Source organism: Numenius arquata, chromosome 2 (genome assembly GCF_964106895.1).
Source record: "Numenius arquata chromosome 2, bNumArq3.hap1.1, whole genome shotgun sequence".
Lineage (NCBI taxonomy): Eukaryota > Metazoa > Chordata > Aves > Charadriiformes > Scolopacidae > Numenius > Numenius arquata.
In genome coordinates, this window is record NC_133577.1 from 96,072,056 (window position 1) to 96,082,397 (window position 10,342).

The 10,342-nt window shown below is 47.2% G+C and overlaps 1 protein-coding gene across 1 annotated transcript; it reads left to right on the forward strand.

Annotated features, from left to right (window-relative positions):
- The first annotated feature begins 4,550 nt into the window (after nucleotides 1–4,550).
- Nucleotides 4,551–8,109, forward strand: AVPR1A (arginine vasopressin receptor 1A). The gene is made up of 2 exons (XM_074168597.1): nucleotides 4,551–5,580; nucleotides 7,826–8,109. The coding sequence occupies exons 1-2, from the start codon at nucleotides 4,551–4,553 to the stop codon at nucleotides 8,107–8,109; spliced, it is 1,314 nt and encodes a 437-aa protein (XP_074024698.1).
- Nucleotides 8,110–10,342: the final 2,233 nt, after the last annotated feature.

Sequence of the window (10,342 nt, forward strand, 5' to 3'; positions counted from 1 at the left end):
CAAAGGCCCTGATCGCTATCAGCCAGGTCAGCAAGGCTGCGATGAAGGAGAAGAAGGGCAACGTGCTGCTGCTTCTGGTGACATTTAGCCGTATAGGCTGCTCTGTGGTACTGCTGTAAATATCACACTCAAGCTCCCGTATGGAAAGAGAGAAACGCAGTAAGACAGGGATGGTCAGATACAATTTCCTACATGCAAAAATACTAGAAGGGGGATTTGGATGTGGGTTCAGTTAACAAGCAAAGGAAAACTTGGAGCATAACCTTAAGGCTCTTGTGTTTCCTGGCCACTTTTAGACGTTTCCAGACAATGAACTGGGCTTTTGCAAATTGAATCCTGGGAGCTAATCCTGAAGGCCTGTCTCTTGCGGTGGGTTTCTTAATTCCATGTTTTCCAGAGTGGGAGTTTGGCCTCAGTCTTGCTCATTTCTTGGTCTTGTACCACGGCCTTTTCAGAACCCTGAATTCAGACTTATAGTCTGTTTGGAGTGTGGTCTGGGAGCAATTCTCCTCTTAGTTTTGCTCCGGTAGCCAAAAAGCTAGACCAATACAGCTTGTAAAAAAGGCATTTTTTCAGGAGGCTGCGCTGAGTTCCAGATGTCCTCCTGCCTGCCTTCAGGTGACATTTCCTTCCTGGGGACAGGAAACGGTTGGGGTGGTTGCTTGCCTCCCTGGTGTCCCCAGCTTCCAGCAGTCCCTCATGGTCTTTCTCCCATACTTGGTTCCCATGATTTTAAAGGTTGGGATCTGTGCTAAGTCTTGTGGCTCTCTGGGAAGGGCTATCAAACTCAGCCTTACTTCCTAAACAGTGTCTGTGGAAGGGAGCAGTGCAGATACTTTGAACTTGGAGACAGATCACAGGAGACAACTGTTCGTATCTATCTAGATGGTTTATGTGCTATTTAACAAGACAGATGGATCCTCCACAAATAAACAGGCCTCCTTTTTTAGCAGTGCTTTAACTCTGATCCTGCATGAGGAATTTATTTGATAAATAAGCTTGATCTTTTTTTTCTGCTTATATTGGTTTTGTTTGCAACTCTAACGACTAGAGCAACTCTTAAAAAAAAAGGTCAGACAATCATGTTTTGACTATGAGTAGCTACAATTCAATACTATCAGTTTTCCTGAAGAAGATTATGCTGAAAGTCCCCTACTTTTTGGTGAGAAGTTATGTTGCAGAATACAAATCATCATCAATTTCCCAGGGTTAAAATCCTGAGCCTTTGGTTTGCTCAAAGCATTTCTTTAGCCATGGAAGAAGAGGCTTAGACCATCTAGAGGCAGCAAAAGTCACTGCCACAACAGCAAGGGATGAATGGAAAACAGCTGCATTTGGCAGCAAACCAGATCATGTTCCAATTAGGTTTTTTGAGTATTTTACAGAAGCCATTCAGTCATCAATGAATTCAACCTACAGAAAGATACCTGGCAACCTTTAACCACTTTTACAGAAAGCCATATGCCAGCAAAGAATACGCCAGAAACTCTGGCCATCCTTAGACATTTTTACAGGAAGCTGCATGCTTGGAGAGAACAAATAAAGGCTTCTTGTAGCAGCAACCTCAATTTTCTTTACTGAGACTTCAGCTCCAAGCTGAGCTCCGGGTGAATCACAGAGCAAAGATGTTCATTTTCTCTAGCAGCCTTCCCAGCAACATTTTCTCTCTTGAGAAGGGCATTCTACAAGTTTTCTGTTAACTGCTTTTTCTCCAAGCTGCTCCCCGTGTTACAGCTTTCTGTGGGCAGAGGAACCCTCTCCATATCTGGTCAGATAGGACAGCGTTACTTGTTCGGCTTGATAAAGGACACTTACTTGGAAAACTGAAAACTATACTGATTAATTCGAGCAACAGCATTTTATCTAAGGTTTGCCCTGTCTACATACTGATACTGTTAGAATGGAGTAAAGAAGACCAGACTAGATTCCAATTAAATAGTATAGAAACCTCAAGAGCCCTAAGTTTACTTAATATCTAGAGCAGGAGGACATTTTTGAAGTACTAAATAAATTACATATAAATACAATTCTCCAGTGAATTCCCTAGATCTATTGAAATAAACAAATTTGTAACAGTCTGGTTAGATACATTATCTATAAAAACATAAATATAGAATAATTTGGGGATGGGAAAAAAAAAAAGGCATAAAAACTAGCCCTAGGTAACTTCTGTCTGACAGAGAACAATGCAGCAAAGATCAGTATCAATTTCGTGCTTGACATTGCATGTAATCACTAGGTGCAGCCTTGTGCAATGATGCTGAGGCGAGTTTCCAGCCCTTTGCTCTGGAAACGTTCTTACAAACACAGTTCAGAGAAACCAAGTATGGGTTGTGAAGGTTATACCTGAGATGATGTGGGCTTGACAGAGTCTCAGCACTCTGAACACAATCACCCTTATCTTCCTGTCTGGCTGTTATAAATATGTCTTTGTCACACCTGAAGTTTCACCTCTTCTATTAATGGATGACATACCCAGTAGTGAATAGAGCTTTATGATCCTCACGTGGTTTGCGCAGCAGAGAATCTGCTAGCAGAGCTTCCTGAGTAACACCATTCATTTATGCAGCGTTCAGCTCCTGTAAAGCATGTCAGAGAGACAGGCAAGGAAATCTTCTCGTGGCTGGGAATGATGCTTCAGATGTGAAAAAAGCCTTGGTAGCTGTGCGGTAGCATGAGCTTTGTGATACGTGGCTTTAGTTTCCCTCTGTATTTGACCTGAAACCTACAGTCACACTCACTGATGCGTTGTGCGGTTCATAGGGTTTCCCAGCTCTAACACAGTGTATAGGTAAGGCAACATTATGGATCTGTTGTTGAAAAGTTGGGACACTGTGTGTGTGTGTGTGAATGTGAGTTTGAATTACAAAGTTTTTGACTCCGCAAAGTTTTAATTCCTCACCAATCCCTTCAATAATGTTTGCAACATAAAATGGAATAGGCACTAAGCTGTGAATAACGCACTGAACTGTTCATAAAAATTAGGCTTTGGAACAAATGCAAGTTTAAAGAAAGAAGTTTACTGGAAACTTAGCACAGCCACATTTTTCTGTCTGTATTCCAGGTTTTGGAGTGAGGTTTTTTTGCAGTTTTTTACAGAAAAGCTCATGCCAATTGTTCGCACCGTTGGAGCAGGTGTCCTCCTAGACTACTGCCACTGACTCCCCAGAAAAGGAAGGGTAGTGGCAGGCAGGCATAGGTGCACACAGCCTCTCACAAGCCCCCAAAAAGGCAAAAAAAACTGGAATAAAGCTTTGCACAATTCTAGAATGTTCAGAAGCATACCATCTTCTTGTATTTTAAGCTGGAAGAATCTTCTGGAGTCAAAACTTTTGGAAACATCTTTTTAATCAAAGAAGTATGAATTAATCTTTAATTCTTCACCCTTTTTACTTCTCCCTGTAAAGCCAGTAGGAAAAAAAAACCACCACATCTTTTTTGCAACTAAATTTAACTGCAATCACATATAAGCAGACCCAGAGAGTTTTATTAAAAACAAAGTAGGATTGGCATCAAATGTAATATTTCTTCGTTGTAATCTTATGCATTTTTATGTGACTGAAGGCAACAGTTTCTAAACACAGGGTCAAATTCAGGTTCTGATCAGGGTGTAAATCCACACTCCTGGCAATGGGACCAGAATTTTCACCAAGTCCAGTCTTACCAAGAGGAGGAAAACTCTGCAGCTCAAACATGTTTAAAACAGAGATTTAATTGACCCACTGCCAGGGACTCTCTAGGAAGTGAAGAAACTTGGATTGTACTTGCAGAAACATGATTTTTAGACCTCTATGCCAATGTCTGGATGATATTTATGATCTCAGATGAAATCCTGAAACCTTTAATGACAATAGGTTTAGTGGGTTGCTTTCAAAGTCCGTGCAATTCTTCTAATAATAATTGACTTTGCTGGGGTTTATCTGATGCCCAGATGGGAGTCCTCTTAGAGCCAAGCTTCTCTTCTTACCCCCCAGCCCCTTTGCCGTGGGTGGAAGCGGGCTGGGGGCCGTGTAGACCGATACTGACAGACCTGCATCTGCTCTGCACGGTTCCAGCAACATACTTTATTCTCAATTAAACTTTTAAGAGCTGCTTTAAGTGGCCGTGAGGGAGCTCGGCGGGCGCAACGCTTCGGCCAGAACAGCTGTTCCAGCAGCCCCGTGTCGCTCCCCCGACCCTCCGGGCTCCGCGGAGGCGGGGAAGGCCTCCCGGTTCCCCCTCGAAGCAGCACTTTTCGGACGGGGCGGCCCCGGTCCCTCGGCGGGGCGCTCCCCTCCGGGGCCGCGGCGGCGGGAGAAGAAGGGGGGCGGTCGCGGGGCGCGGACGGGGCGGCGGCAGCAGCCGGGAAAGGAGGGGGCTGGCGTTCAGACGCTGGGCAGCCACTGGCACGGAGCTCCCCCCTCGCCTCGCCTCGCCTCCCGCGGCGGGGGATAAAGGCACCTGGCCCCGGCTGCTCCGCGCCGCCGGAGCGGGGAGGCGACGGGCGGCGGCGGTCGAACCGGGAGAGCAGGGACCGGGGCCGGGCCGGTCCCCGCCGCGCAGCCCCCTCCATGCGCCTCGCCGGCGGGGCCGGCTCCTCCCGGGCAGCGCCCTCGCCCGGGAACGGCAGCCGGTGGCGGGCGGCGGAGCCCGGTGGCGGCGGCGGCGACAGCAGCCCCAGCCCCGAGGCGTGGTCGGGGTCGCCCAACGGCAGCCTGGGCGGCTGGGACCCCTTCGGGCGGGACGAGGAGCTGGCGAAGCTGGAGATCGCCGTGCTGGCCGTCACCTTCGCCGTGGCGGTGGTGGGCAACGGCAGCGTGCTGCTGGCCCTGCGGCGCACGCCCCGCAAGGCGTCCCGCATGCACCTCTTCATCCGCCACCTCAGCCTGGCCGACCTGGTGGTGGCCTTCTTCCAGGTGCTGCCCCAGCTCTGCTGGGAGGTGACCCACCGCTTCCACGGCCCCGACGGGCTCTGCCGCGTCGTCAAGCACCTGCAGGTCTTCGGCATGTTCGCCTCGGCGTACATGCTGGTGGCCATGACCGCCGACCGCTACATCGCCGTCTGCCACCCTCTGAAGACGCTGCAGCAGCCCACCAAGCGCTCCTACGGGATGATCGCGGCGGCCTGGGCGCTCAGCCTGCTGCTCAGCACCCCGCAGTACTTCATCTTCTCCCTCAGCGAGGTGGAGCGCGGCTCGCAGGTCTACGACTGCTGGGCGCACTTCATCATGCCCTGGGGCCCCCGCGCCTACATCACCTGGATCACCGGCGGCATCTTCGTCGCCCCCGTCCTCATCCTCGTCACCTGCTACGGCTTCATCTGCTACCACATCTGGCGCAACGTCCGGGGCAAGACGCGCCCCGGCGAGGCGGCGGTGGCGGCGGCGGCAGCGACGGGCAGCGGGCTGCGGGCGGGCGGCAGCGGCGGGCGGCGGGGGCTGCTGCTCGCCCCTTGTGTCAGCAGCGTCAAGACCATCTCCCGCGCCAAGATCCGCACCGTCAAGATGACCTTCGTCATCGTCACGGCGTACGTCGTCTGCTGGGCACCCTTCTTCACCATCCAGATGTGGTCCGTCTGGGACCAGCGCTTCCCCTGGGTCGGTAGGTGACGGGGGACGGGGGGAGCCCGGCGGGCAGCGGGGGGCCACGTCGCCGCTTTCCCGCCGGGCCGTACCGGCATTCCTTGGGGTCCTCCGGGGACGCAGCCGGCTTTCCCGGGGCGGTGCGCAGCGCTGAGCCGAGCCTGGGGGAGACGGGGCGCGGAAACCGAGAGCGGGACCGGGGCTCGCCCTCTCCGCGCCGTCTCGTCGAACGAGCCCCTCTCTCTCTCGGGGGTGAAGAAATAGCGGCTTAAAAAAGAAGCCCCCCGCCCCGCAGGCGCCGTTATGCGGGGAGGTGAGCAAACCCTGGGGCTAAGCTGGCATTCCCCGACGGGGCGGCCCCGGGCCGGGGGGCTGCGGCGCGGAGGCAGCGGCGCTAGGCTCGACCCGACCCGGCAGCAGCCGGAGCCGGGTCTCCGGAAAGGAGAAGCAGCCGCTGCGTTCTCACGCAGAGCAAAATTAGCGGATGGGAACTTAAGTATTTGCTGCGATAATTTGAACCATAGAGTCATAGGATTGTGTGGGTTGGAAAGGACCTTTAAGATCATCGAGTGCAACCATTAACCTAGCACTGCCAAAACCACCACTAAACCATGTCCCTAAGCACCACATCTCCCTGTCTTTTAAATACCTCCAGGGATAGTGATTCAACCACTTCCCTGGGAAGCCTGTTCCAACGCTTGACAACCCTTTCGGTGAAGAAATTTTTCCTAATATCCAATCTAAACCTCCCCTGGTGCAACTTGAAGCCGTTTCCTCTCATCCTATCTCCTGTTACTTGGGAGAAGAGACCAACTCCCACCTTGCTACAACCTTCTTTCAGGTAGTTGTAGAGAGCGATAAGGTCCCCCCTCAGCCTCCTTTTCTCCAGGCTGAACAACCCCAGCTCCCTCAGATGCTTCTCATAAGACTTGTGCTCCAGACCCCTCACCATCAACATTTTCTTCCATTGGAAGCCGCTGGTTATTAAGACCTTAGAAACCTTTTGTGTTATTACCGAGCATACACACATACGTGTCACAAGTAATGATACGAGCAGGGAACTTGCTAAGCCTTTTTTCCTGTAACTGCCTTGCCTGTGCATTCCCTGCTCTCTAATAATGGGGCTGAGCACAGCCTGAACCCTTCCTCCCAACGGGGCAGACACCTCTGAGCAGCCCCTTTAGTGAGCCACCAGTTCTCATGAAATAGCGGCAATTTAGTCTTTTGGAGATACCCATTCCTCTGTTAAATCTGGCTGAAAATAATTGCTGAAAATAAAAGTTGTTACATAGGGAATGACAGGCAACGTAGTAACATATACCTTGTTTCCTAGCAATGAGGGAGCAGCAAGTCACAATGTTGGAATTCATAGTTTCTTGATTTTTCAGAACAGCCCCAAATTATCACTTATTGTAGTGAGAGCACTGATTGCACCTAGTATGGGACTAAAGTCAAACCTAAAATGCAGGTCCCTACAGAAGAATGAAGGCTTGCAGTGGACAAATACATTATTTTTTTTACTTCAAAAGAAATGCAAACCTAATTGAACAAATGGCTATTTGGTAGGTTTGTTTGAAGAGAGTCTTTAAATCTTATGAAACCGTGTGACACAGCAATTATACTTCTTTGGACATGAAATATTTACAAAGAAAGCTCACTAATAATTTATTAGACTAACTATATATTTAAATGTAACTACTTATTGACGGTAGAAGACCGTAACTGTTTCATGGCATAGTGCTAACTTCCATTTTTTCTTAAGTAAAATTTATTCAACCTCTGAAATCCAGATTTGATTCACAAGCCAGTAGTTACTTGAGCATTCAACACTTTTCAGCATGCAAATGTATACAGAAAAATTCAGTATTATTGGAAGCAGTGGGAAAGCAGTGGGAATTTTGTCGTTGCCTCCCAGGGTAACCAATTTTCAAAATAAAAGCCTGAATAAAAACAACACATGGATAGACACCAGTGGAAATGGGACTAAAGAATTATTTTGGATGGGTTGCCCAATAACTTCTTCTGTCACAGCTTTTTGAAGTCTGTTCAGACAAATTCCCATTGACTTCAATGGCAGCCTTGCACACATAAGAACTTTCCTGATTATGGCCTCATTGTTCCTTTCAAACACTGCTGCTCAACTTTAAAAACTAGAATTATTCAGTAACTGAGAAAAAATATAAATCCAACAGCTAATGCAGCAATTGACTGAACAGTGCAAATGTTCTTTTGATGATTAAGCCACTTTCTTCCCCCCTCCTCAGATTCTGAAAACACTGCCACTACCGTCACGGCTCTGTTGGCCAGCCTGAATAGTTGCTGTAACCCCTGGATCTACATGTTCTTCAGTGGGCACCTCCTGCAGGACTGCATACAGAGCTTCCCTTGCTGCCAAAAAATAAAGCAAACACTGAGTAAAGAAGATTCAAACAGCAACAGCAGGCGACAGACTTCTTTTACCAACAACAGGAGCCCGACCCACAGCTTGAACACCTGGAGAGAGTCGCCCCACTCCAAGTCGACCAGCTTCATCCCCATCCCGACCTGAGACTGGCCCCGGGCTCCCTGGGCTTGCAGCCCAGTAACAGGGAAGCTATGGCATAGCACTCTATGCTGGTCACAGGCATCAGTCGTGGCCACAAGGAATGACTAAGATGGCCATAAGACAAAACGCACCGCATCGCTCGATAAACTATTCTGCAGCCTGTAAATTATTTTATGAGAGGTATTTAGGACTTGGGCAACTGTTCAGGAAGGTGTGACAACAATAAAGCAATTATTTTTCTAAATAGAATTTATTATTTTTGTTTGTTTGCTTCTAAAATATTAAGTGCATTGTTTGCTTGTTCAGAGCAGTGACAATAGTGGAGTTAGCGTGTGTAGGAGTAACTCCACTCTCTAGTGTTAACGCCTAAAACTTCTCATGGTTGTTCAATGAAGTCGCAGGGAAAGATGATGATAAGAGCAAGATCACAAATTAGTCTTAAATACAAAAAGAGAAGAGTTGGGGGAACGTCCTGACTGTCCAGATAAGGAATGTAGTTAGACAGGCTCTGTGCTATTGGAAATGTAATTGATCATGCTGTTTTATCTTGTAAAGGTCTAACAATTTTCAGTTAATGAAATTTAATAGCACTTGTGAAGGCAAAGCCTTCAGTGCTGTCAATGTCTGCGTGTGTGTTGTGGGGCGTCATTTTTGGGGTGACATTTCCTCTTCCCTTCATGTTGGTGGAAGTTACACAGCATATTTTTTGTGTGTGTGTTGTTGCACCTATCTTGATTTTTTTAAACTAATTTTTAAAGATATATTGATAAATAAATAGGATAAGCTATGACTAGCTCAGCACTGTTACAAACAGGTACATCAAGAAAACCCATTGTGACTACCAGAACCACTTGCTTTACGGGTAACGATTGCATCTTCTTTTTTTTCTTCACTAAGACAGCTGGGATTAAGTCACATTTGGTTGACAAGAAAAAAGCCTCATAAATTCAGGAGAAAGTGGCTGTATGGTAAGAGCTGAAAAATCAGTATATTCCAGGACACAGATCTGAGAATCAAACTTATAAGTCTTCTGGGAACATAAAAATTGTCAGTGCTGTTGTTTTTTTATCTTTGGGGGTAGATATGACAATAGAGACTTTGAAATTGGCAGTAAATTGCAATAAAATGTCAATCACAACACATTTACTCATTATAAAGCATTTGAGATGTGCTTGTTTTCACTACAAAGGATGCCAAGTCAAATGTAGTTCCTACAGTTTGTAAAAAATCCCGTTATGTCTTTCTATGGAGTCTGTCTTTGACCTGGAGATTGGATTTTGAAGCTCCTTGAATAAGTTTTGCTGAGGTTTTAAAGTCCTGAGGATCTCTTTGAGAAGTCCAGCTACCTGTCTGCTCCTGAGTTCTCTGGGTCCTGAAATCCAGGTGTTTTCCTGGCACTGTGCAGGACTCCCGACCCCAGCAGCCCCAACTGGCTCCCTGGAGTTGTGGGACATGTGCATGGCTGCATAACGTGCATCCTTATGTTTGCAAGGAGGGGTCTCAGCAGCAGGTTTCTCTTTTTCCCACCAAAACCATCTGAACAAGACGATTGCTTTCCTAATTGCTTGAGAAGAAAAAAATAATAAATGGGGTCACAACTGTGGCTTTCATTGAGGATGGTGTGGGCTTCATGCCTCTCGCAATAATGGTAGTAGAAATTCATAGAGCTTGATGCCAGATGAGACCATAGTCAACCTGGTGTCCACTCTGGGAGCCTCCACATGTATCACTGTCTATTCCAGGCAAAGAATAAAGAATATAGCTCCAAAACAAAATATTCAGTTTTTGTTGTTGCTAAAGAAAATCTTAGGTCTTCTCTTTACCTTCTGTTTTATCATCTTCTGCTCCTCAGGAGAGCAATCTGATCTAATGTTTTGTTGTTGTTGTTGTCCAAAACACTAGGACCCAAAAGACAACATGGTGGAATGGCTTATATTTAACAGACTATATTTTTGACCACCTTTAGTACATGGAGGTGACTAGAGCTCTCACCAGTTATGGGTGAAAGTTTTGTGAACCTGAAGTTATATTTTAGTCCAAAAAAATGCATGCCATGGCTCTGTGTGTGTGTGTGTATTTGTGCACATTATATGTACTGCATATATTTCGCACGCAGGTAATTCACAATTACTGAAATTACAAATGTTTGAAGTTGAGTACACTGTCCTTTGCCTAGTTTTCTATTTGTGTTACTACTTTCTTTGTACATAAAATATATATTAAAAAGCAAGTAGCT